This window comes from Nannobrachium achirus (genome assembly GCF_963921795.1).
Source record: "Nannobrachium achirus genome assembly, chromosome: 7".
In the NCBI taxonomy this organism is placed as follows: Eukaryota; Metazoa; Chordata; class Actinopteri; order Myctophiformes; family Myctophidae; genus Nannobrachium; species Nannobrachium achirus.
The window spans coordinates 58176513-58204070 of record NC_137816.1 but is presented as its reverse complement, the minus strand read 5'-3'; the positions used below and the strand labels follow the sequence as shown (position 1 = coordinate 58204070).

General features: G+C 42.3%; 1 protein-coding gene across 1 annotated transcript in view; it reads right to left on the bottom strand.

Moving 5' to 3' along the window:
- Positions 1 to 1151: 1151 nt before the first annotated feature.
- The window catches only part of ddb1 (damage-specific DNA binding protein 1), a 136092-nt gene continuing 109685 nt past the window's right edge, over positions 1152 to 27558 (bottom strand). Inside the window, exons 24-27 of the mRNA XM_080729232.1 lie at positions 25411 to 25580; positions 8287 to 8389; positions 4781 to 4904; positions 1152 to 1781 (exon numbers count right to left, since the gene is read on the bottom strand). Of these exons, the coding sequence (XP_080585358.1) occupies positions 1698 to 1781; positions 4781 to 4904; positions 8287 to 8389; positions 25411 to 25580 (481 nt within the window). The 3' untranslated portion in view covers positions 1152 to 1697. The remainder of the gene's footprint in view (positions 1782 to 4780; positions 4905 to 8286; positions 8390 to 25410; positions 25581 to 27558) is intronic.

The following is a 27558-nucleotide window of genomic DNA, read 5'->3' as shown; positions in this document are numbered from 1 at the left end:
ATTTGTTACACTCTCAGAGTTACAGACCAGTAAGGATCCATTTGAACCCCCTCAAGGAACCCTGAGGGTCTCCTGGACCCCACTTTAAGAACCTTTGCTCTACACGAAATATCAGCGAATGTTTGCTGCCCAGAACAGGTACGCTAGCTAAGGGTTCAAGTGGTTAAAAGTGTGTCCTCCTCGGGACAAATCCCAAAGAAACAACAACTCACATCCATAGAGCATTAAAGGGGCGGCCATTTTGTTTTACCGCGGCTCTGGTTCCACAGATACAAAGCCTGTTCATTCGGCCCCATAGAGATTTCAGGACGCATCTTTATTTTAAAGCCTGGAATAAAAGCCATCCAGGCTCCTGGTGAACCAATACCATAAAACATTATGATTCTGTGTAAAAAAGAAAAAAAAAAGAAAAGAAAAAAAAAAAGAAAAAACGCACCAGAAAAAGGCAAAGTTACAATTTGTAACTAAACAAGCCTAATAATTTCTGAACTCTCCCATGGGCTGAATGAACAGGCTTTCTAACGGTGTAACCAGATCTGGCAAAAACAACGAAATGTCCGCCAGATCCCGTTAAGAGTTGTAGAACAGAACGTTTAGAACATTATTTTATAAACCAGGTTGAGTCCTACAAAAAGCCAGTACAGTGAGTGCCTACTGGTAGTTTATATGTATAGCCACACCAACAACACTCCCCCCTCCCTGGCAAGAAGCTGAAACAATCCCTGCCCTGTGGTGGTGAAGGGGTTAAATTCTCATGATGCAAGTCACACAGTAAACCATGCACGCACGCACGCACAGTCGCACACACACACACACACACACACACACACACACACACACAGAGCCTCGCTCTGCACACACAAGCAAAACACGCGCACACACAAACACACACACACACTCTCATGCACACCGCGACCAACGTCTTTGGTCTATTTTATTTGTCGCCAATTTTTTAAACCTTATCTATGCTTTGTCACTCCACACCACCGCAGAAACAAAATAAGCGATCTACAAGCTTGACGCGTTGCATACGCTAGTGGTTCTCAACCTTGTCAGGCCGCGACCCCCAAAATAATCATATTTTAACTGGGGACCCCTCCACCCTGACACGCACTAAGAGTTGAGGCATAACATTTTGTATAACACGGTTCTAATGTGAAAATAGCAGATCTACATGCTCACAACGCCTCGCAACGCGAGGCGTTGTGAGCATGTAGATCGGCTATTTTCATAATTTCTGCGTCAATATTTGATAAATTGGCCAATGTTTAATTTGTTTAATTGACTTAACGTGCAACATTGTTTTCTCACTGAACAGTAAGTTGAGTGAGAAAACAATGGTGTTGCACATGAAGTTAATCATCTCTGGACGCCCCGAAATAATTTGGGGACCCATCTGGGGGTCCAGACCCACAGGTTGAGAACCACTGGCGTACGCGATGCGCCGAGCTCGTAGACACGTCTATTTTTTCCGCTGCGTTGCCACCACGGTGCGACAGAAGCGTGAGTCATGGGGGAGGGGCTAAAGGAGAGGAGGAGTCAGGGGGACAGGTGTTTCGAAGTCTGAAGGACGAACGTGACGTCATGCACACAGCGGGTTTATTTATATTTATTTACAAAGCTGTCCTGTCCTGTCCTGGTGTGTCTGTGTGACGAGTGGGTCTTCTGGAAGCACAGGAGCGGAGCGGGGTCAGGTTTCAGTGGATCCGGGTCAGCTCCTCCACGATCTTGATGACCTCGTCCACCGTGGCTTCCCGCTTCATCCCGCTGCCGTCGTCGATCTGGGGAGAAAAAAAAAACACGCAACGAGAAAACGCGCGTGTTGGCGGTTAATCCAATAGGCTTGTTTTTCCCTCTTGAACACAATGTTAAACGTTTAGATTGCAGGTTATTTAGAGCAATTCTAGGTTTGTTCTTTTTTATACCTGGTATCCTGTAGTTTCAATGTAGTGATTATTATTTAGATAGTGTATTGTTTAGACCAGGGGTCTTCAACAGGGGGTCCGGGACCCCTAGGGGGTCCCCAGAGTTACTACAGGGGGTCCTCCAAATCTGTGATAGAAACTTTTTTCTCTTTTTTTATATTAACCACTTGAACCCTAGCGTCCATATTCTGAGAACTTTAGCCAAAAATAGCAGATCTACAAGCTCACAACGCCTCGCGCTTTAAGGCGGTGTGAGCTTGTAGATCGGCTATTTTCGCAAAGAGGTTTGGTGTAGAGGGGAAAAAGAGCAGACTAAGTACAAAGTGAAAGGTAAAGTTTATTAAGTATTGACGGTTCAAGTGGTTAAATATCTGAAAACACAAATTGACATGAATCCAAAATACACTGATGATTATCAAACGAAACTATATGGAATCTATGAAAAGGTTTTGGGGGTCCCTGCTTCATCTCTCTCTCAACTAAGGGGTCCTTGGCCTGAATACGTTGAAGACCCCTGGTGTACAGGGTAAAAAGAGCAGACTAAGTACATAGTGAAAGGTCAAGTTTATTAAGTATTAACGGTTCAATTGGTTAAATATCTGAAAACACAAGTTGACAGGAATCCAAAATACACTGATGATCATGCTGTCAAACAATGAAACTATATGGAATCTCTGAAAAGGTTGTGGGCTTGCTTCATCTCTCTCTCAACTAAGGGGTCCTTGGCCTGAAAACGTTGAAGACCCCTGGTGTAGACAGATGCTAGGTTTGTTGCGCTGATAGTAAAATGTTTACATTTATGCTATAGGTTCTTGGTTTACCTGTGATCATAGTTTACTGATGCACTGCACTGTCTCGCTGTGAGCTTGTAGATCTGCTATTTTTTGAAAAATCGTGAAAATTAGAATTTTGACCCGATTCTATAAGTGTCTTTTGAATCCTTCTAAGATTTTTGGAAAAAACCTATGTTTCTCTGTCAGCAATCTGGCCAGCCATCGTCAAAGAAAAGGTCCTTTTCACTTGACTGGAGCTCAGTTAGTCTGTTCTTGAGAGACTACTATGTCAGTGGTTCTCAAACCTTTTCATGGGAAGGAACCCCAAAATGATATTTATTTGGCCACGGACCCCCATTTCAAAATATCTAGTTCCAGGGACCACCCAGAAGCAAAATTTGAGTTACAAACGTTCGCTTTGAAAATACATATATTCAAAGATTTGCACACATTTTCACGACTTTTTCAAAAATAGCAGATCTACAAGCTCGCAGCGCGCTGTGAGCTTGTATATCTGCTATTTTTCACCGGTTAAAGCATTCAATAATTCTAGGCCTAAATGGGTTAACCCATTTATTACGGGAACCCCTATTTTTAGCCCTTTTGGGGTTCTTGTTGCTACAACTTATCGTCACTGACGGGCAGAAACCTTGTATCTCCACGTTTCAAATTTGCACGTAAAGCCCCGCTTCATCATTCAAGACTGTTGCACAAAAATAGTGAACACAGCCAATCTGAAAGTGCACCACGAGGCGTTGTGTGCTTGTACTGTAGATGGTTATTTCCACTATTTTAAATGATTTTTAGAATGATAAATACAAAACAATCTTTTTCTAAATAAATATTTGAAGTCAGAATTCGAACCTTGGCTGTGGCCTTGTAGATGGGATTGTAGATTGTGTCTTTTCTGTATTTTTTGTATGAAGTATAACATGGTTATAGTGTGTGTGTACTGCTCATCTGTTGTATTCCAATGATTCGTTATAATTTGGTCTCATTTGGTATGCTCTGCTTGTCTGTTTTCTTTTTCTTTTTCTTTTTTGCTGACAAGTTCCTCAGACAATATGAATAATGCACACGTTTGCAGAAATGATTTTGAGTAGTACAACTACAAGCACAATTAATTAGAATTTGCCTGCCAGTTGGATGCCACTGAAAAGGCATTCATATTAGTTTGATGCACTGCAGACTTCCTCGTCTCTCTAAAAATACCCATATCAGATTTATACTTAAATCTTTTACCAACTGAAAATATGTTTTTTTTTTCTTTTCTTAAAAGTAAAGTGGGTTCCAGACGATATGCGGTCACCGCCTCCTAGTAATTCATTTTCAATGAGAGGCAGGCGGCTATTTCGGCCACGCAGCGAAGTTTAGAGGCGGCGAGGCGAGCGTGAAAATCCACCGCGAGCGTGCTCGTTTGTGCATGCGCACGCGGGCGGTGAGAGATGGATTGTGTTCATCTTTGTGAAATACCGTGCAGCGTTTACTCGCTGAGCGAGTGTGTTTGTGTCTCACCGCGGCGCGGCCAACGCTGATCCTAGCGGCAGCCCCCACGGCAACCGCGCCTCGTTTTGAAGGGCACTTAACACTTTTGGACATTTCCACCTGACACAGCGTGACAAATAACTCAGCCTTATTTCACACATTACAATAAAATAGCCTTTATTTGACCCCTTCAGAATGAGACAACAGGGAACAATCCTGAAAGATACTCTTGTTGGACAGAGCTGGTGGGCCGTTTATAATAAAATTTAGGAATGAAGCCGTGGGACGTATAAAATGTGTCCTCGGCCGCATTTGGCCCCCGAGCTGCACTTTGGACACCACTGCCTTAGAAGGATTTGGAATTGGGTAAAAAATATTCAAAGACTTGAACAATTTATTTTTCAAGATTTTTCAAAAAATAGCAGATATACAAGCTTGCTGCGCGGCACTCTGTGCCGTGCTGTGAGCTTGTATATCTGCTATTTTTTATAGTTAAAGCATAAAATAATGTTTAAAGCAATAATGTGTTGGAGGTCTAAATGGGGTTTAATGTGTAGTGTACTGTAGTGGTAAAGGTCATCATGGATGTATAGTTACCTGTAGAGTGCTGACCACCTCCTGCATCTTGGCCCGGCCCAGGTCTAAGAAGCTCTCTATCAGGTCTCCATCGATGAAGCCCGTGGCCTGCTCCGTCTTACGCTCCGTGTGGAACGACCTCCAGGTGACACCAGAGTCAAGGAACATCCAGCACCTTCAAGTCTGCTCACAAGCACCTTAACTACAATACTATACAGTAGAGATGTAGTTTTAAACATGGTTGTAACTTAAGTGGATGGAGAGTCCACACCAAAACCATTAGCGTATACATTCATACACATTGAATTAAATTGAATGCTAGCTTCACTTTTCTGGGCAGGTCATAATAATCATTCACTGAAAATAGCAGATCTACTAAGCTTACAACCCAACGTTGATTGTAGATTGTTTACTTTCAAGGCCTGTTGAAGTGGTTGAGTGGAATGCAACATACAGTATAATGTGGAGGAAGAATGAAAGGATTTATGTCTACAACACAGGGTTGGGCAGAGGGCATAATGTAGTCCGTCATGGAAAAATCTAAAAATATGAACTAATCTCAAAAACAAATGGCGGTGGCTGGATGCCCAAAGAATCTGCTGGTACACACAGATGTGCATTATTAACCTTGCCTTAATCTGGGCTGTAAGCTCAATAATCCTTTTATCTTGACCAACGTTGGCATTGCTGACCAATATTAGCTGAACGTTTTGTGAATTCATTCAGCCAGTTTGTTTGACCTGATAACGTTGTGCTGCCAGGTGGAAACCTTGTACTGTATGTGCAAAAGAAAACTTTGGAAAATGAAGCTGTGTTGGAGTGAATCCAGTAGTTATAGGGCTGTCACGATATGACATTTTACATGAAGATTAATTGTCATTCAAATAATTGGCGATTAACGATTTAATTGTGTTTTTGTCGTTGATAATTACATTTCTGTTTGGCTTTTAGGCTTTGAAGTTGCATATGGCAGATATGATACATAACCTAAACACACAAATACATTACTGACATATTTGACGACTTACTACTTAAAAAATAACATTGATAGTGGAAATAGCCGATCTACAAGCTCACAACGCGTCGCGATGCGACGCGTTGTGAGCTTGTAGATCTGCTATTTCCACTATTTCTGACATTTTTCAACATTCACGATTATGACGATTATGACAAAATAATTGCGATAATGTCAAATAATCACGATTAGACGATTATGTAATAATTGTGACAGCCCTAAGTAGTTATATTATAGACAGGACCACAATGGAAACAAGCCCTCAGGGCTTTCTGTGTTATCTTTTTGGGATTATTGTATAACTGTAGCGCTGTACTTTACTGTATGCCCTGACTGTTAATTATGTATTCTATCAATCAAAAGTATTTAGTCACAAGCTCTTGGTAACACTTTTCATTGGCTCACACTTTATGAACCCAACTGACAGAATTAACCACTTTCACAAATGTTTTAACACTTTTGCATAACACCCTTGTAAACCAAAGTAGACGCATTCATGTGGGAAAAAAACAAACTAAATTGAAACATGGACATACAAGGTTTCTGGCCGGCAGTGACAATATCGTCACTGTCGGCAGGGGTGTCGCACCAAATTCACTGTTATTTTGTGATTTAACTATTGAAAAATAACAGATATACAAGCTCACAGTGTGGCACGAATCCCACGCTGCGATCTTGTAGATCTGCTATTTTTGAGTCTTTTTTGAAAAACCTATGTTTCTATGTCAGTGGTGCTCAAACCTTTTCATGTCAAGGACCCCCAAAATGATATGTATTTATATTTAGTTCCAGGGACCCCCACAAAAGCAACATTTGAGTTACAAATGTTTGCTTAAAAAATACATATATTCAAAGATTTGCACACATTTGTGTTTGCCCATAGACGCTTCCTTCAGCGCTGGGGCATCTGCCTCATGAGGCGGGAGGGCAAGCTGCCGCATGTGCCAGAGAAATGGAAGTTCGGTAGGCCAGCGTGATCTAGGTAGGCCAATCAGAGGCAGGTGGGGGCGGGTCTTTTCGTAACCCAGGGTGCGTTCGGATATACGAACCGAGGGCACTGGTGTGCACTCTGGTCGTTTGTTTATTCGGACACCCAGCGATACAGGCAATACAGGTCGCTCCAATGAACTGCAGCGGCCAATGAGGTATCTAGGTTTTTAAATATGCCAATGAAAAACTTCATTTCCTGACTTGCCAGCGTACGGTAATTGGTGACAAAATATGATCCTGGCCGACTGTATAGCGAGTTAAAAAACAACAACAAACGTAGTGAACCAGTCTGGATCCCAGGCTACGTGTTATTCTGCAGCCAGGAGGAAACAAGGCCCTCTGCCTGGACTGTAAAATGACAACATGTCATCATGGCTGGCACGGTGTCGGGAGGAGGGGCCGTCCCGCCACAACCAAGACCATTTCACGCCTGAGACGGCGAGACAAGGGGCCTGTGTCACACCGTCCAGGTTTATATTAACACCCGTCATCATTGGTCTGGGTTTGAAGTTTTCATTGCGTTTTATTGCCAACGCGACAGACAGGCAGGCCCACTCCTGGCTGCTGCGCAGCCTAGCGTAGCGTAGCTCCTTGTGTGACAGATGGTAACCATGCACAGTGGTGGAAAGTAACTCAGTACATTTACCCAAGTACTGTTGTACTTAAGTTTTTTCTTTCTTTTCTTTTCTTTTCTTTTTACTTTACTCGAGTTTCTACTCCGCTGCATCTCAAAAGGCAAATATTGTACATTTACGCCACTAGAATTATTTCAAAACTTTTAGTTGCTATAGTTACTTTGTAGATTTTTATTGTTATCTCAAAACAACCTCATACCTACAGTATATACTTTGGCAATCTGAAAAATGTTTTTTTATACATTTCATAAATTTGAAATATTGCAAAATGGGACATTCTGCATAATGAAGGGTACTTTGACTGTTGTCCTTTAGGTACATTTTTATGGCAATAAACTACTTTTACTCAAGTACATTTTAAAAACCGAACTTGTACTTGGAACAGACCATTTCTACATTGCGACCGTCAGCAGTTACTATCAAAACCTCCACCGGCTGTCAGTGAGTCTGGCCGTCACACATCATGTCACACTTTTGCCCAACTCATATCTCCGCCACCGTTGCCCCTATCCATGCCAAACTTGCACAAGCACTCCTTGGCTGCCAAACCACATTTCTCACATGGCCCTCTTCTAGCGCCACCATGAGGCCGATTCTTGCTAAACACATTTTTAGACACTGCTCCTACAGATTTAGCCCTAAAATCACGCAAAGCGGTACACAGTATCTCTAAAGTCAGGTCATCAACATGGATCTGTCCCATTTCCCATATTCCCTCCTGATTGGCTACCATTGCCTTCTAAAGTTTGTGTATGCGACTTGACGGTCGCTTATCTCCCGATTAGGGAATCTTACTGGTACTTTTGCTGAAGTAAAATAATGCGAGTACTTCTTCCATCACTCCACGTGACGGATGGTAACCAGGCATACAGACAGGAAAAGGATATAAGCTGTGCTCGATCTTGCCCACGCTCTTGATGACCTTGTTCAGACGGTTCTGTAGGTCCAGGAGAAGACTGTACCAGCCCTCCGACAGGGAGGTGACCAGACCTACAGAGAGAGAGAGAGAGAGAGAGAGAGAAAGAGACCGAGACATCAGTCAACAATACAAGACTTCATACAAGACAACATATCGTACTTTTCAGGAAATGGGGGGGAAAAAAATGTTTTCTAATGTAGTTATTATTTAAAATTGGCTTAAGGGAGGACCAGCCGGCCAGTGGCCACACAGACACTTAATCACTTTCACTTTTAACATTTTTCAAATGTAGCGAAAACAGTCGATCTACTCACAACATGTAGTAGATCAGCTGTTTTTGCTACTTATGCATGACACCATCACACATCAAAGTAAGGCATTCATTTTACCTAAAAAAAAACATGAAAAGTTGAGATATGGAGATACAAGGTTTCTGCCTGTCATCAACCATATTTCAACACATGTGTACTTCACTTCACACATCGCCCAAAGATATGGAAACAGAGTGCAGGAAAAAAAAAAAAAAAAAAAAAAAAAAACACGTCAACACCATATGAAGCAACAACACATAATTACAGTGGCAGCTGCTAGTGGCTAACAGCACTATGGTGGGGTGGGGGGGAGGGGGGGGGGTGGTGGTGGTGGGGGGGGGGGGGGGGGGGGGGGGTGTGCTTGTGTTGTTTACTTCAACCAGGCAGTGTTAATAGAAAATGCGTCGACACTTTCACTGTTCTATGATATACTGTAGTTAATAAGTTATGCCTCCTATGAGCCTTCTACTAATAAGGACATCTGTTCACTATGCAGCTTCTATTTAGAAACTTAAAGTAGTAAGCAAGCCATGTTCTCACCTAATCTGTCAGAGCAGTGGTTCTCAACCTGTGGGTCGGGACCCCCAGGGGGGGGGTCTCCAAATTATTTTTTTGGGGGGGGTCCCCAGATGATTAACTTAATGTGAAACATTGTTTTCTCACTCAGTAAACAAACCAAAATAAAGTTAAGTGTATAGAGGGTATATGCACATTTCTAAAGTGACAATTTAAGGACTTGTTAATACCTCTAAAATGCTCACAATGCCTCGCATTGCGAGGCGGTGTGAGCATGTAGATCTGCTATTTTCACAATAGAACCGTGTTATACAAAATGTAATGCCTCAACTGTTAGTGCTCGTCGGGGTGAGGGGGTCCCCAGTTAAAATATGATTATTTTGGGGGTCACAGCCTGAAAAGGTTGAGAACCATTGTGCCAGAGTAACTATTTGTAACACTAGCATGGTCAAATAAGAGCAGCCATGTATGTCTCTGTCCACTAACCATACCTCCAGATATTTGTGCAGGATTGTTTTGCATAAAGGAGACGCAGTGTCTGACTATCGAGAGGCTGCATTTGCATTGAGCAGTCCCCAAGAGTCTTTTGTATAATACTATACATTGATTCCACTCTACCCTTTGGGGAAATTCTTTCCTTATTGTTAAACATCTGCATTACTTAATTTACAAAGTCTACAAAATTAGAGAATGTAGAAGATTCTTATTTTGATCAGCCTGTTTTATCTCTCGTATGGTACCAACATCAATACAGCACGGAATATTGGACGAAATCTTATCCAACGATAACAAAATATTCGACGGTCTGAGAGGCTAATCTCGTCATTGGTGGTCCGTAGCTCAAATGAAGCAATAAGCCACAAGAGGCATGTGGTTACCTGGTATTTTATAACGGCTGAGAGATTGCTTTTCTAAAACGATTACAATATGAACATGAAAAATCATAGACATATACATATAAAACTGTTCTATTTCACTAATAATTCACTATAAGGTCTGCAAGAAAGTATTTCCCAGCTTTTTTGCCAACAACACAGGTGCACTGTGGAACACTGTGGAAAGAAATAACGCACCTGGGTTTGATATAAATTGATACAAGATGGGGGTTATAGTCTTATATACCACAGCATTTAAAGGGCAAGTTCACCTCTGGGACAACCTGATCTTATTTTATCGTTGTTTGGGACACGATCAACACAATCCTATCCTTAGCTGATTCTAAAACGGCTAGTTCAATTCCTTGATTCTGATTGGCTTGTTGCCGTGGTATATGAGGCTATAACCCACACCTTGAATCAGTTTATATCAAAGCCAGGTGCGTTTTTTCTTTCCACTGTGCCGTGAGGCTGAACTTGAGAAGCGAGCGTTTGATTTTCTCTCAAATCCTGCCGTGCGGGTGCTTCTAAGCACCGCCCGCATGCATAGCAGTGACTGAATGTCTCCGGGCGGGGCTTGTAAGGGCGACAAGCGCCTCTATTCTCCAGGCACATACTCGGCTGTTAGTTTAGCCGGTTGCTATGCTAGCGTTTTTGATGTGATGTTCACCCACAAAGCAGCTAAATCTGGATGAAAATAAACATGTGTATGGATCGAATATGGTTCTTAACACTTTGCAAGCCACGGGGAGCCCCTTAACTCATTCTGTGCCAATCACGTGTATACACGTGATATATTAGCGCATCCCACAGTGCCAATCACGTATATACACGTGATTCAAAAAAAAAAAAAAAAAAAAAAAAAAAAAAAAATTGAAAATTTTTTTTTGAAAATTTTTTTTTTGGACCCCATCAAAACTAGTGAACATGATTTCAATCGCGATTTTGCATGTTTAACCCCCATACAACCCCCATACAACTCAGGTAGCAGACCTCCAAGCTCACAACAGTGTAAAACATAATGGCTATTATCTCAAGAATGCCTGAACGGATTTCCAATCGGATTTTTTTGTTTGAAAGCTGTGAACAAACTGCACAAACCCACAACAATGCAATCCAGGATTGCATTGGATTTTTTAGAGCTCATTCTTCTCTGTTTTTTCCCATGCATGAGGTGTGCAAGGTTTAATCATGGCTAAGTTGACGAAAATAAGGCTTTTAAAATGCTTGGTAGCCAATAGCTAACTTCAAGCTAACTTCATCCTCTTCCTGTACATGCACAAAGGAAAGTGTTTAGGCAAGTCATGGCTGCAGGGCTTCTGCATATACCAGCATATCTCTATGGGATTGTCTGTGGCACACTGGGCCCCCTCTAGTGGTGAAAGGGTGGCATTAAATGAGTTAATATTAACTCATTTCTAGCCGATCCCGAGTATACTCGTGAAAAATACTCAAGTATTTAGAGTGCCGATCCCGAGTATACTTGCGTAAAATACTGTATATAGAGTAACGCCGGTTCTCCTACCCTATAGCCCGGCGGAAGATCCTGGCACGATCGGCCTCGCCGATTCATCATCATCACGGATCCACGTGCACAAAATAGTAATCCCATAACATGGAGGCCGACGGGGAATCTCATCTTTAATGTCCATTTTCTCCAAACACCACTTTTAAAGCCAAGGATGGCATTAGATTCTCGCTACAATAACATAATAACAAAGGCATCGATCGGCCATTTTAGACACGGCATGGAGTGACGACCGCTTCGGTTGAATGACGTCATGAAGTCAACCCGGAAGTGTTTACGCAATGGACTTCTGGCCTTCAAAATAAGATACTGGCCGCGTATGGAGCCCTGCGAGAGGCACGCTGGACATTTAACCCGTTCATGTCTGGAGCACTAAATGGGTTAAAACCGGAATATACCGGACATCTGAGCAAGGAGTCTCAGCCGCGCCGCTTTTACCGTACTTTGTCATTAAAAACGAAATAAATGATTTTTATCCAAAAATCGGCGATCGTCTAACCTTCCCTAGTCACCACTCGTCCATCGATAGCGCATGGCTCGTCTGACATGAAGCAGAAGTGACGTCAGAGTCCATTCCTTCTAGAGGCTCCCTAGCAGCCACCCATTTACGGTTTATACACGAGTGCTACTACAGCAGGAGTGCTGCGGGCTATGCAAGCGAAACTGTTCATATCTACTCTTGAGTCATCCGTGGATTATTTGAGCAGACATTTACGTGAACGGATCGCGCTCGTGAAATGCACGGAGAGAAGACGCCTCGGCCAAAACAGCCACTCTATCCCAATGGAGATCCAGATAATCACGGTGAGCTAACGACCTGGGGATTGAAAAAAAAGAAAAAACAACGGCGCGGTCCAAGAAGGAGGGGTGGCGGGCTCATGTTTATAAACATAAAATTATGTCTCAGATCATAATACAATAATAGAAATTTCACGGCTAATCTACAACAAGCCATTCTATTTCGGCTAGCAAAGTGTTAACATGAGACTGATCTAACACATAAGTATTGTTTCCCTATTTTTTGGCAAAAAGAATGACGTAGAGGGTCGGAAACACTCGGCTGGCGCCTCGTGTTTCCCAACGCCTTTCAGCCGGTGTATACTACCCCGGTAACCACAAGCCTTGTGTGGCTTATTGCTTTAATAAACAATGGACCTTGGTATGAACAGGGTTGAAAACCACCACTTTATACTAAAGTAAGGTTCATTACTTGGTATGAACAGGGTTGAAAACCACCTCTTTATACTAAAGTAAGGTTCATGACTTGGTATGAACAGGGTTGAAAACCACCTCTTTATACTAAAGTAAGGTTCATTACTTGGTATGAACAGGGTTGAAAACCACCTCTTTATACTAAAGTAAGGTTCATTACTTGGTATGAACAGGGTTGAAAACCACCTCTTTATACTAAAGTAAGGTTCATTCCTGCGACGACAGCAGCACGGCCTGGCCTCTAGTGATGGTAAAGTAACCAAGTACATTTACTTAAGTATTGTACTTCAGTACAATATTGAGGTATTTGTACTTTACTTGAGGTATTTTCAATTTCAAATACTTTTACTTGTACTCCAATACATCTCGGATCCAAATATTGTACTTTAACTCCACTTTTTTCCAAGTTTATTGGAAACTTTAGTTACTAGTTACTCTGCATATATAAATTATAATATTACAAAACATACATTAACCACTTTAGCCCTATTTTATACATAGGCTATTTGAAAATAGCCGATCTAAAAGCTCACAACGCGTCGCGATTGAAACATTTTGTATTTTTACTTTACTGGTATTTTAACCGATTTAGTGCCATTCCCGAGATATCTCGCGAAATTCCCTTTGATGTTCGCAGTGCCATTCCCGAGATATCTCGCGAAAAGTAATATATTACTGTAACAGCGGTTATCCTACCGGGTACATGCGCGGAAGGCCCCGAGACTATCTCCCTCGCTGATTTATCATCATCACGGATCCACGAGCACAAAATAGTAATCCCATAACATTGAGGCAGACGGGGAATCTCATCTTTAATGTCCATTATCTCAAAACAACACTTTCAAAGCAAGGATGGAGGCAGATGCTCGCTTATATAACACATGTTGAAAAGCACCGATCCGATCCGCCATTACACCACGTAAACAATGATCGATTCCGGTGAAGGAAGTGATGACGTCAGACCGGAAGTGTTTACGCTATGGACTTCTGGCCTTCAAAATAAGACAACGCTAGTGAATGCAGCCTGAGGGAGGCATCGTGGACATTTTAATCTGTTAATTTCTGGGGCACAAAATGGGTTAAGTACATTTTGACTATAACACTTTTATACTTTTACTCAAGGTGTTTAATTCCGGACAATTATTTGTAACAAAGTATTTCTATGTTGCAGTATTGATACTTTTACTTACTAAAAAAAAGTACTTTTTCCACTACTGCTGGCGGCACAGCCAGCATGTCAGCCAGCATGCCGTGCCGTTACAAACCGGCAAGCCGTGGCGGACGGAATCGCTTATCATGTGAAGGTAAAATGAGTGTGCCCCCCTCCCCCACCCCACACACACATACACATGCAGGTGAGTCATGTCCCACAGCGGTACATGTGTCACCACGTTGTCCCACCAGTCTTTTGAGCAGGAGTGCGTGCACACACATGCACCGGCGTGCCCACACCACAAGACTGTGTAACCCAACACTACTGTCAGACTCCTATTATCCTACCTTTCTTTCTTACGAGTAAGTTCTATAAATGAAGGCATTCCAACAATTAAATATGCACATGTAAACCAAACTAAAAATAAATATTTCATAATACCGGTGGGAGCTGTCTGTGCACTTGACGTGATGTCATGTCATTAAAATAGCACACACCCCCCAGTTAGAAAATCACCACCACACCACTGGACATAATTATTAGCCCATTATGGGGACCATCCCCACAAATCCATCATGGGACAACAAGCCCTTGACATGACTCAGCTTAACCGTAGAGTTACAGTATGTGTCAGCCTCATAACATGTGTTAATGTGCTGTAGGTGTTTCACAGCAGCAACAGGACATACTGTAGGACTGGGTGATATATTGATAACACATCCATATCATGACATGATATAAGCGCTGCTTTTAAATCACTCAAGCCAGACGTGTCCAAAATCTGCCCGGGGGCCAATCGTGGCACAAGGCCAGATTTTATAATATGGCTCACAGCTTCCTTTCTATAATGTATTATTTATGGCCTGTCAGTGTAGTCATGTGAAATTCATACGTTGAAGTATCTTAGCCTCTGGGAATTAACCTGGATATAATAGCGTATTCTTCAGTAGATTTTAAGATTCCTAACGGCCTGTTCCTTGTGTTGTTGCGTTGTGAGCTTGTAGATCAGCTCTTTTCGAACACCCTCTGGAAACCCCTCAAGGACCCCTGGGGGTCCCTGGACCTCATACCATATCTTGTTCCACTAAAAGGCTGGTGCAGCGCGGTTAATCATCGTGGTGAAATTATGGTGGACATAATGGCCTCACATGACAGGCATCATTGACGCTTCAGGGCCTTAATGCCTCCCTGCATTACAGTCCCATCTCATTCATCTTTATTCATGCAGAAATACATGGAACCAAGGAGGTAAAAATGCTCCTGAATGGTGCACCTGCACGTGGGCAGGTTAATGTTCTGGATAAATCCAAAACACAACCAACGCATGGATGTCTAATGATGATAGTAGACATTCATTAGTTTGGATGGCTGCTGATCACACGATGATGTGAACCATAGCTTCTCTATTGATACGTATATGTTGTTATGAATAAGTTAGAATAGAAGATGGACATACCAAACGAAACTAAAAGATTATACCAAACTTAACACATTTTAAACTAGGGGGAATTGTTTGGGAGGTGCACGGCTCCGTAGGTTTCGGCCGTCGTTTCCAGACGTCTGATGACATCAAGTTATTTCCGCTTCGACCGGATCAGAAACCCCAAAATGCTATTGATCCCAGGCTAATTCTGGGCAGGTCATAACAGGCTAAACATTAAAAAATCTGCTCAGTTGCGAGCTTGTAGATCTGCTATTTCTCTGAAGATAATATTTGGTGCACGAGGATAAAAACAAGGGGAGCAGAGATGGAGTCCGGTCAAAAAAGTAGATAGGGTTTAAGTGGTTAATAAAGTGGTTAAGATAGATAGATGGATGGATGGATGGATGGATGGATGGATGGATGGATGGATGGATGGATGGATGGATGTTGGTTTCAGCACGAGCTGCAGTGGCTTCAAAAACACGCACCTCGTTTTGTGCATGAGACTGTTAACACGTTAAGTGAAAGAAAGAAAGAAAGAAAGAAAGAAAGAAAGAAAGAAAGAAAGAAAGAAAGACAAAAAAAAAGGATTTGTTTTAGGACGAATGAACGAATGCACAAATACAAAAAAAAAAAAAAAACACATTATTATTATTTAGTCAGATGTATGTGTTAGTTTCAGCGCGAGCTGCAGTGGCTTCAAATGCACGCACCTCGTTTTGTGCATGACACTGTTAACACGTTAAGTGTTTTTAAATAAATTATACTGGGAGCACAGATATGACTGGATACATAACACTTGGGTTTATACCACCAGCGTTCTTGTGTGCGAGTTTATAAATTAAACAGGTAGTTTTTTTTAACAGTTCTGCTGTTGATAATCTTGCCTTCCTAGCAACTTAAATTAATCAACTATTGTCTGTCTATTTTTGGATTCTTCATTCAATTACTGTACATGTCACAAGTACCGTGACAAAACATGATGTAATGTCGCGATAATCAAAATATGCTTAAAACGTAATGGTGTATTCAGTGATAATGAAAGTGGCCGGGGGTCATCTTTTCCCTTACTGGCCTTACAGCGTGGAAATGTTTAGTTTTTTTATAGATTTTTTACACCATTATAATATCTCGTTTTGATCATTAGACCCAATCACTGAATATCGGTAGGCCTACGACTCCAGCTTCAGGATGTATGATACTGATTTACTACAAGACTGTGGAATTTTATGAGTTCAGTAGTTTACAATCTAGGCATTTACCAGACGTTCTTAATTCAGAGCGACTGTGGTTCTCAAAACTTTTATTTTGACCATCATAACTAAACATCATAACATAATTACGGCCATACTCTACCCTGATTGGTCGAGGACTGGCTGGCCACCTCTGAAAACCGAATCTAGCTATGCTCGCAACACAGGCCATGGTGGAAGTCCTTATATGGTCAGCTGAATATACCTCAGCTGAATATACCTTTAAAGTGACACTTTTGTTGAACCCCCAGCATCCCTACACTGGGGGGAATTTTTCAGGTGAATTGATTAGTGTAGAAGAGCATACCAAAATGTGCTCTTTGCAGGTCTGTTTTTATCAAGCATAGAGGGTTTAAATGCTACTGAATTAGCAGCTCAACAAAAGCTAATTCATCCTCCTGGCGGGGGCTCCTCGCTGGTAGGTGAGTCAGTAATGAGGCTGCAATGGCAAAACAGAAATGTGTGTGGGGAGGAATTAACTGGCATAACGACTAAATTAGAGGAGAAAAGGGCTAGAAATGTTTTAGGTGGGAGCAGTCGTCTCTCTCTCACTCTCACTCACTCTTTCCCAGGCACATTTGTTTTGGTGTTTTGTCTCGCATTCAGCACCTACACCTCTAATTTTACAGACTAACAACACACCATGAATGTTTTATCTATTTAAAATAAATTAAAACAATTCCCTCTCTTTTTGTGCGTCGTGTGATTCGGGCCGTGACAAAATGACAAAAGCATTTTGGTTAGACAACGTTTTTTGTTATTTGATTCATGTAAGCACGAGTTGTTCATAATTTGTTTCATTATACTTATTTTTGTCCCAGGGTTTTGGTTTAGTGCTTAATTGTCTTCACTCTAGCTTTCCATTGCTGCATGTGGTTTGGCCTTTGAGTGAACCTACTTGGGGGCGTATTTAACTGACACTAAGCACATGTTTTGATGCATAGCGGTCTTTGGTAAGAGATACAAGGATAGCACAAATCATTGAGTTGAATATTTTTTTTATTTTGGGAATGAATTAGCAAATCAATCCAGCGCATATTTATGTGTGGCCCTTCAACGGTTTGCCATAAGAGGCTTACGCAGGGGTAATTTGTTTGCGTCTGGGATGTTACTACTTGAATTAGTTGATATAATATAATTTTGTTGCTTCAAAATGAAGACTCAAGTCGTCAATAACAGTGTGACTTTGAATTAAATGCACTATAGCCACGGCCAAGTAATTCTGTAAGAATGTTCAATGGTGTGTGCAAAGAATAGAAGGTCAGGACAGATTAATAGACTTCAGGTGACGGAGAGCTCCCAGACATGCCCGTGTGAATAATATTAAGCATGAGCAAGCAGACGCACAGGTTATTCTGGTAATGATATCTGATCGGTAGACAGGACCTTGTTCTGCAAAGAGAGGTGGGGAAATGGTCGACTACAAGTTGGTCTCCCGGGCCGAGTAAAACAGCCAACATCGCCAACTGTCCATGGACTCACTTTTAGCACTGCTCTGTAATAAACTATGTCATATTATTTTCCCCAAGGGTTCTTCTACATGTTAAGAGTTGTTTTTGTCTACAGCAGGGACGCTCCTTTAAACCCATTTAGACCTAGAATTATTGAATGCTTTAACCAGTGAAAAATAGCAGATATACAAGCTCACAGCTTGTAGATCTGCTATTTTTGAAAAAGTCGTGAAAATGTGTGCAAATCTTTGAATATATGTATTTTCAAAGCGAACGTTTGTAACTCAAATTTTGCTTCTGGGGGGGTCCCTGGAACTAGATATTTTGAGATGGGGTCCGTGGACAAATAAATATCATTTTGGGGGTCCTTCGCATGAAAAGGTTTGAGAACCACTAACATAGTAGTCTCTCAAGAACAGACTAACTGAGTTCCAGTTGAGTGAAAAGGACCTTTTCTTTGACGATGGCTATAGCCAGATTGCCGACATAGAAATATAGGTTTTTCAAAAAATCTTAGGATTCAAAAGACACTTATAGAATCGGGTCAAAGTTCTAATTTTCACGATTTTTCAAAAATAGCAGATCTACAAGCTCGCAGCGCGGCACTCGGTGCCGCGCTGTGAGCTTGTATATCTGCTGTTTTTCAATAGTTAAAGCATAAAATATTGCGTCATAATGAGTTCAGGCCTAAATGGGTTAAATACGGTTGAGTTTGCATTCACTCTAGCTCTGCTTGTCTTGCTGCCTGCTTCCTATCTGCTGCTGCTTGGCTGCCTCCTCCACCCCAGCCTCCACCTTTTGATCAGAGTCTGCCATAGGCTCAAATACTTGTGATATTATGTATGCTGATTCAAGCTAATATGTCAATGTATTGCTATTGTACTACTATCGTATCCCTAGGGGGGGTTTTGCTTTACGTTCTCTGATTTTGCATAGTAGCTGCTTGGACAAAAGTCAGGGAACATCTTAAGAAAGCGGAGCCTTTAACGCCAAGTTTAACTGTATCTCACTTGCTGCAATAAATGGTTAAATCTACTTTGACGTTGAGTGAATTGGGGTTTAAGTGTATAGAGACTAGTGTGCAAATAATAGTTGTTTTTCCCATTGATAGGCGTATAGCAGCGTTTCCCCTTCGGGTTTGGCTATTGAAGCTTGTTAGTGTTGTAGTGAGCGTGAAGTGAAGCGTCTGTCTCGGAGGCACGTCCGTGGTCTCGGTGGGGTGGGCTTTGCTTTGCTGCTGGAAAACGTGCTTCACCACAGAAACACACCACAGAGATTCCCCACTCACTGGAACACACCGCTGCAGATCCCCACCGAGAACAGTGGGAGACTGTGGGGGAGCGCGCGGTGGGGAAGCGCTTAAAGGTAAATTAAGGCCACGTCCACATGATCTGTGATCTCCACTCTTTCATTCATTTCATCTTTGCTTTGCCCGTCTGAGCACGACTAATTTGGTTTCTGAGTAACGAGGGGTAAAATTATTCTTTCCTGCCTTTACCTTTTCTTCCTGCAAGATGAGGAGTCAAGAGGGTCGGATGTTTTTAGAAAGCCCTTAAATCCGTCTGGGAAATGGAAAATAAATCACCAAAGGCATAGACTTAAAAGGCCAGACTCAGTGAACTTACCCCCATCTCCCCTGGCAGATTGCACTCTTGATATCATTGCTATCGTGCAGAAACCTCGTATCTCCACATTTTTTTTTGTTTTTTTTCCCCCTGTTCATCATACGGTACAAATGTGTTGCACACAAGTAGTGAAAATAGCATATCTACAAGCACACCTCGCATCGTGCCTGTAGATCATCTATTTTCACTATTTTCAAATCATTTTTAAAATGATAAATACAAAACAAACAAGGTTTCCACCCGACAACGACGATATCGTTGCTGTCGTGCAGAAATCTATCATCTCCCTGTTTTTTTCCCCCCTGTAAATTAACAGATATACAAGCTCATAGTGCGGCACAGAGTGCCGCACTATGAGCTTGTAGACTCATGTAGACTCATGTAGACTCATGAAAATGTGCACAAATTTAAAGCAAACATTTCAATACAACTCAGCGATACAACTCAACTCTTTGCTTCTGGGGGGGTCCCTATTTTGAGATGGGGGTCGACGGCCAAATAAATATAATTCTGGGGGTCCTTGTTTTTAAAAAGTTTGAGAACCACTAATATAGAAACATTTTTCAGAAAGATTTAGAAGACATTTGTAGAATGGGGTCTTCAGGTCTTAAAGGTTTTATTTCTTGAAAAGTTAAGCGTTTTGGGACATACAAGGTTTGTCCAGCGGTCAGGGACCACACTTGCCATGCAGCCAGCGTGGCTGTCAGAGGGACCTGTCAGTCTCTGTGCCAGATGGACAAGGTGAGCTCTGCGGGGTGACCCCGAACCGGGTGTATTTAGGGGTGACCCCGAACCGGGTGCATTTAGGGGTGACCCCGAACCGGGTGCATTTAGGGGTGCGTGCGTCACGTATGCCTACAGCAGGGGTGGGCAACTTTGATGATGGCGAGGGCCACTATATTTCCAACTTCACTCCAGAGGGCCACATTGCATATTGCTACATCCTACTTTGTCATTCTAGTATCTCATACAAAAGAAGCAAAAATTGCTGATCTACAAGCTCAAAACGCTGCGATGCGTTTTGAGCTTGTAGATCGGCATTTTTTGCTTCTTTTGAATTGGAATACTGAATTATTTTTTGTTATTTTTTAATTGGAATCCTGAAATGTGGGGGGGCCAACAGTAACTAAGTACATTTACTCTTGAGTACAATTTTTAGGTGTATATACAGTTAGATTGGGTAACTCAGTTAGATCGTGGTAAGAGCGCTCGTTTTGTAGTTCACCACACACCCCTACCACCACCTGGATCAATTCACTTTGATAGTCTCTTATCAGCTCACCTGTGTAATTCTGCATAGTCACCATGAGATGGCGACAACAGCCATTCACTTGTGTAGTCGCCCGATGTCACTCGTCTGCAACCCTTCTCTGTTGTTTACTAGCAGCCTAGCTCAGCTGTAGTTAGCCATTAGCTTACTATGCCTAACTCTAACCCTAACCTTAACCTCAATAAAACTATGCCTAACCCTAACCCTAACCTCCATGGGGTGAGGCGCTATCATTCCTGCAGACGCTACGTTGTTGTGGCTCAAAGCGACCGCTTGTTCCGCCCCGCGCGACGAGCGCTCCGTTTCTCGATCTAACCGTTTCTCGATTTAACCGTGACATATATATATATATATTTTTCATTTTTTACTTTATTGGAGTATTTCCAACTTTCAATACATTTACATCTACTCTACTACATCTCAAAGGAAAATATTATAATTTTACACCAATACAATTATTTGAAAACGAGTTACTTCGTAGATTGTGAATACTAGAAATTCGCGGCCGCTGACGCGGCCGCTCATATCTAGAAATCGCGCCCTTGCGGGCGCTCACATTTGATCGTAGCCATTGAACACACAGAACTGTTTTAAAGTAGCAGTGTTTCTGGCAATATCAGCAAAAAGACAAAAGAACAGACAGAGGAAATTTAACAGACAGTATAGTGTGTTGTTACTTCGCTCTCTCTCTCGTGGTGCCCCCTCTCTCTGTTACTTTATCGTGTGAGAGAGAGAGAAATGTATATCTGTGCACAAACACCTAACGTTCAACGGAGCTGCTGTGTGACGTGTATCTTGGTTATCATATCACGCTTAAGCGTTTTGTCAACGCATGGAGAGGAGGACAGACAGAGGTTTGTATGGCAATAGCGTGTACACACACAGACACACGCGCGGCTCCTAAAAGGCAACACAATTAAATAAGTCCTTTTTCTGATGTCGGTAGTACGCTGCATTTAAGGTTGTCATTTGCAGGAAAGGCAGAAAGGGTAAAGAAGAAATAAGTTTAAAACAAAGTGACTTTGGGTTGTCAGAAAAGCGTGATATAAATTCCCGTGCAGGTCCTGAGAGGAAGGAGGAGGCACTGCATGACAAGAGGTGTTCTGGCAAATGTGTTACTTCATAGATGTGGCGTCATGGATCCAGGCAGAGGTGGAGCGTAATTCGACGGGTAACCAAATGTTGTGTAACTGACTTCACATTCCAGCAGTAGTCGGTCGTCCCTTACTTTCCGTTGTCATTATTTCTTTCATAGTTAAATGATGGGGCGCAAGTGTTGCTGGCAACCATTAGGCCTACTGTCCATTGATCATTGTGAAGGATCGAGTCTGGCTGGCTTGTAGATCTGCTATTTTCAAAAGGCTTTTATATATTTGAAAAGGGACATTCTGCCTGATGAGTACTTTTACTTTTGTAGTACATTTGAAGTACATTTTGATACCAATACTTTTGTTTTGTACTTTCACTCAAGTAATATATAGTAAATGTTGAATGGCAGACTTTAACTTGTAACAGAGTATTTCTACATTACAGTACTGATACTTTTACTTAAGTAAAACATTTGAGTACTTTCTCTCTATTCCTTTGTTGGAAGATTAATGGTGTGTGTGTGTGTGTGTGTGTGTGTGTGTGTGTGTGTGTGTGTGTGTGTGTGTGCGCTTTGCTTTGCCTATTTTAACATTGGCAAAGCAAATATACATACCTGTTTCTGTCTCTGCAGCACGACTCAAGCAAAAAATGTTTTTCGTTTTCTTTTTGCCATTTTGTAGAACGTTTGTATTAGGGATAATACTGTTCACTTGTTGTTAGGGGAAATACTGTTCACTTGTTGTTGCTGCTCCTACTAAGTCCTTGTGTGATGTGTCTGTGTGTATCCTTGCATCTGGAATGGTGAAATTGGAGATGCTGACGCCCCCCTCTCCCCTCTCCTCTGTGGCAGTCCGAGCATCTTGTCCATTGTTGAAGCCACGCACTCACACAGGGAGGAGGCGACGGACTATTTTGCTCTCTCTTTTTCTCTCTCCGTCTACCTCTCACTCACGGCTTAAATGAGTGTGTGCACTGCCCCTCCCCCCTCCCCTGTCTTTCTCTCTCCGTCTCTCTCTCTTTCGCTCTCTCCCCTGTCTCTCTCCCTCTCTCCCTCGAACTTCCCCCGAGTCCTTGCGCTGTTTGTTGACGCCCATTTGTGATGTAAATCTCGTCGCAGGACAAAAATGGATTGCGCAACAGCGAATTGCGCAATAAACATAAAAACACAAACACACAAACTATACGGTAAATATGCATTTTGAAAAGATGACATTAAGTCTATTAGGTTCAGTAAATATTTCTCTGTTTTTTCTGTATAATGGTGACTTCCATCACAGCTCGAAGTGTTGGGAATAGGCCGGACAGAAAGTGACTTTCTCCTCTTCATTTGGTAGCAGAAGATTAATACGAAACCACATCAGACCTACATACAGTATATACTGTATATCTATCTATCTGCTCACAAACGCCCCCCAAAAATGCATATCCGGTTCCACTTCCGGGTCCAGAACGGAAGCACTTGCACTAGGTTACTTAGTAACCCCGGAGCGGCGATCCGATTTTGGATTTTTTTTTTTTTTCTTTTTTCTTTTTAGCTATTTTTAAACCTTTCCTGAGTTTCCCGAGCTATTAATCAATAGCTCGGGAAACTCGGGCCTGGGCAGTAAATGAATTAAGTACATTTTGATGCCAACACTTTTGTACTTTTAGTAAATCTTGAATACCACACTTGTAACAGACTGTTTCTACAACAGGGTATTGACTAAGAAAAACGATCGACTAAGTGATACTCCGGCCCATGGCACAATATAATGTTCTCAAAGTCACGCATCCAACAAGCTTTAAAAGGACTACACCATGAATTTTCATTTTTCCAATTTTTATGTATTTTCTTGGTGTCCCACCAGCAACTTCTATCCTCACAAAGTCCTATTTCTGACCATTGTGTCTTTCTCAGTTTATGGGCAGATCTATGTTAGCATGTCTCAGAACGGTCCTGATTGTGAAATGTCAGATTTGTGATGTCACAAGGCCTGAGAAGGAGGCAGGAGGAGCTGGGAGAGGGTTGGGGAGGGGTGGGCAGGCCTGAGAAGGAGGCAGGAGGAGCTGGGAGAGGGTTGGGGAGGGGTGGGCAGGCCTGCTGAGCAGGAGGTGGGGAGGAGTGTGGGGCCAAAACTGGCTCAATAGCGCAGTCCTCCCACTCAGGACAAGGTGGTACTGCAGCTGAAAATGCTCTGAAAGCCAGGCAGAAATGACAGGGGCTCTGTATTCAGGAGTGGTAATTTAGCCTCAAACCTTTTCAAGAACGTTTTTGGGACACAAACAGTGTTATATAAATTATTTTTAAATGCATGGTGTAGGACCTTTAAACTGAGCAGATTTGACCTTCCGTTCCAAAGATAATGGTCAAAACATCTTGAAAACAGCCATTGAAATCACTGATTTTCTTCTCTCCCCGGCTAATTAGCATACCCAAAACGACATTATAGTTCTAATGCAAAGTAAAGAGATATTGTACTGTACAGTAGCTCTACTTAATCATTAGCCATGTATAGCTAACAGTCTGGGTAATCAATTATCAAGTAGATTGTGTTTTATTTAATTTTATTTAGCCATAACTATTTATTTTCTGGAAAAAGCCATTTGTGTTGAATGTGGGCCAAGTCATAATGACAAATGTAGCAAATTACTTTGATTACAAATTGTGTCATTGACAGAATAGAAATGGAAGGCCAGGCCATAAAAAATGCACATTGCACAAGAAAGCGAATGAAAGAGATTATCAAGTAATGTTGTCATTTTATCAACTGGCCCGTGGCCCCTTGACATTGTTGTAATGTGGCCTACGGGTTCAGCTATTTGAGTATCCCTGACAGGGATGTGCTGGCCATTGGGAAAAGCGGGACAATTCCTGAACGGCCGGTTCATTCCCGGCCTGTCCAGGCCGGCCATTAGGAAAAAAATAAAAATAAATCGGCCTTCGTTCCATTTTGGGGTCTGTGCGGCCAACAAAGTAAATCGTCACTGCCGGGCAGAAACCTTGTATCTCCAAGTTTCAGATTTATACATTTTTTCGCAAAGTCCTGCTTCATCATACAAGGCCGTCGCAATAAAGTAGTGAAAACAGCAGATCTACAAGCACACAACGCCTCGCGGTGCGAGGCGTTGTGTGCTTGTAGATCGGCTGTTTTCACTAGTTTAACTCATTTTTAAAATGATAAATACAAAACAAACGGTTTTGGACATACAAGGTTTCCACCCGACAACGACGAAATATAACTCATGTAATTGGCCCACTGGCTTGTCACTTTGTCACACATCTTTGAGTAGCAGCAGCACTATAGAGAGATCTCTCTCTATAGCGCGCAATGAGGGCCTCTCCAACTCTTTTTCCCGGGCTGAATCAGGGGCCCAGCACGTCCCTGATCCCTGAAGTAACTTCTTACCGATCATGCCGTTGACGGTGCCGAACAGCACGGAGCCCTGGGTGGGCGTGGAGCTCTCGCCCAGGTTCTGCAGCACCAGGGAGCCGTGGGAGAAGACGTTGACAAACTCCCCCAGGTGGAACACGCCCACCTCCTGCAGGTGCTGCCTCTCCTCGTCTGTGGTGGCCGCACTGCACGGGGAGACGGAGAGAGGAGGAGGGGACGGATGGAGAGAGGAGGAGAGGATGAGGGGAAGGGTGGAGAGGAGAGGAGGAGGAGGCAGGGAGAGACGGAGACAAGGGAGGAATTCAGTGTTAATTTCGGAGACGGCGTTGATTTCCTCGACCAAAACTATGGCGGAAAATGTTCGTCGACTAGCCTTTTTGACTGACGAAAACTAAATACAAACTAAACAAAGCTACGATGACTAAAACTAGGACTACATTTATTGACAATTTCGTCAACAAATAAAAACCAGACTAAAATGTTAGGGAAGGAGATCCAGTAGAACTTAAAAAACATGTAATTTTATGTTTGGTTGCACTCTGAAAATACAGTAGCAGATCTACAAGCTGCGACACGTTGTGAGCTTGTAGATCGGCTATTTTCAGGATGCGACCAATGTAAAGTCCATGTAAAATCAGGTATTACGACACTATGATTATGACGTCACCTTTAAGCCATAGCTTCCTGTTTACGTAGGCCTCTGTTAGCCGCTAGGCTCAATGCAAACCATCCGACCCTCACGTAGCTTCACTAGGTCGGATTTTGATTCGGAAACTTTCTGTGTGGCATCTATATACGTTCCGATGCCCATACCAATGGTGGTTTGAGACGATCAAGCACGAATTGAGCAGTATTGAGCTCAAATGGCGGCCCGCGGCCTGTCCATTGAATGTCAATGGAGAGCATGTCATTGTACCATCCTGTTATGTCATGAACCTTGTTTTTTATTCTGACTTAACATGGGACCATGGAAAGTCTATGAGCTATGGCTCACTCTAGTGGTCATCTTGTGGCATCCGCAGGCACGTGTACCTGTTTATGTAATGTGATTTTGGGGATTCAATATAGCTATTTCCTGGCGTTATAAGCGCAGATTCATATTGAAATCTGGCTCGCTCGGCGCTAAGTGAGTTAAACATTTAAAATCTTTGGTCCCTGGAATAAAATATTTTGAGATGGGGGTCCGTGGTCAAATACATATAATTCTAAAGGGTCCTTGACATTAAAAAACTTTGAGCACCACAGATAAAGAAAACCATTAGGATTTAGAAGAAAGTTTTAGGTATTTTTCAGGTCTTAATGGGTTAAAAAGGATGTTTGAGGGGGAAAAAGCAGCACAAAGAGGAGAGTAAGTACGAGAGAGAGACAGACAGACAGACAGGTAGGTGAGAGAGAGGGGTCAAAGCCAAGGAGATCAGGGGAAGCATAAAGTAATGGATGTAGAACTGAGCGTAAAGCGGGGCAGACGAGTGTCAGAGATTAAAGCCACCGGAGCACAGGGGAGGCAGAGGAGGTCGCAGGTGTTCTGAAGAGGTCACAGCGATAGAGAGCCACAGAATGAGGAAGTGATGCGACTGCAGGCCACAGACCATGAAACACTGAAGAGACGATCGCCTCATAAAAACTATAAGGAAAGGTTAAGTGTTCAGTCATGACACCAGATACATTAGATAGAGAAACTCGCCGTTTAACCGACTTAACAGCATCCTCTGCTTCCTTCTTGAAATTTAAAATGGTTAATCGATCACACCTAATGGGTGGGTATGTTGGGTTAAGTGTCTCTACTGATAGCGAAAGGGTGACATTCTGATAAAGCAGACAGCTTTGATAAAAAAAGAAATTGTGCCACGATGATATCTGATTGGTAGACACAGGCATCGCTTGTAGATCAGCTATTTTCACACCCAAGCGCAACCAAACATAAAATGACTTGTGTTAGTTCTATTTTATTTCTTCTCCACTAGTCCAACCGTGACAATGGCCCCACAAAATGTAGGTACCCCTACCAGAGGTGGAACCAAACACAACATTGTCTTTCCTCATCTCTAAGGCCTCCCACATACAAATATATATATTTAAACATATAGTTATATATAGTTAAAAGGATATTTCACTTTCAAAAAAACTTTTGGTAATTTTATCATCTAATCAGGCTTTTATGAA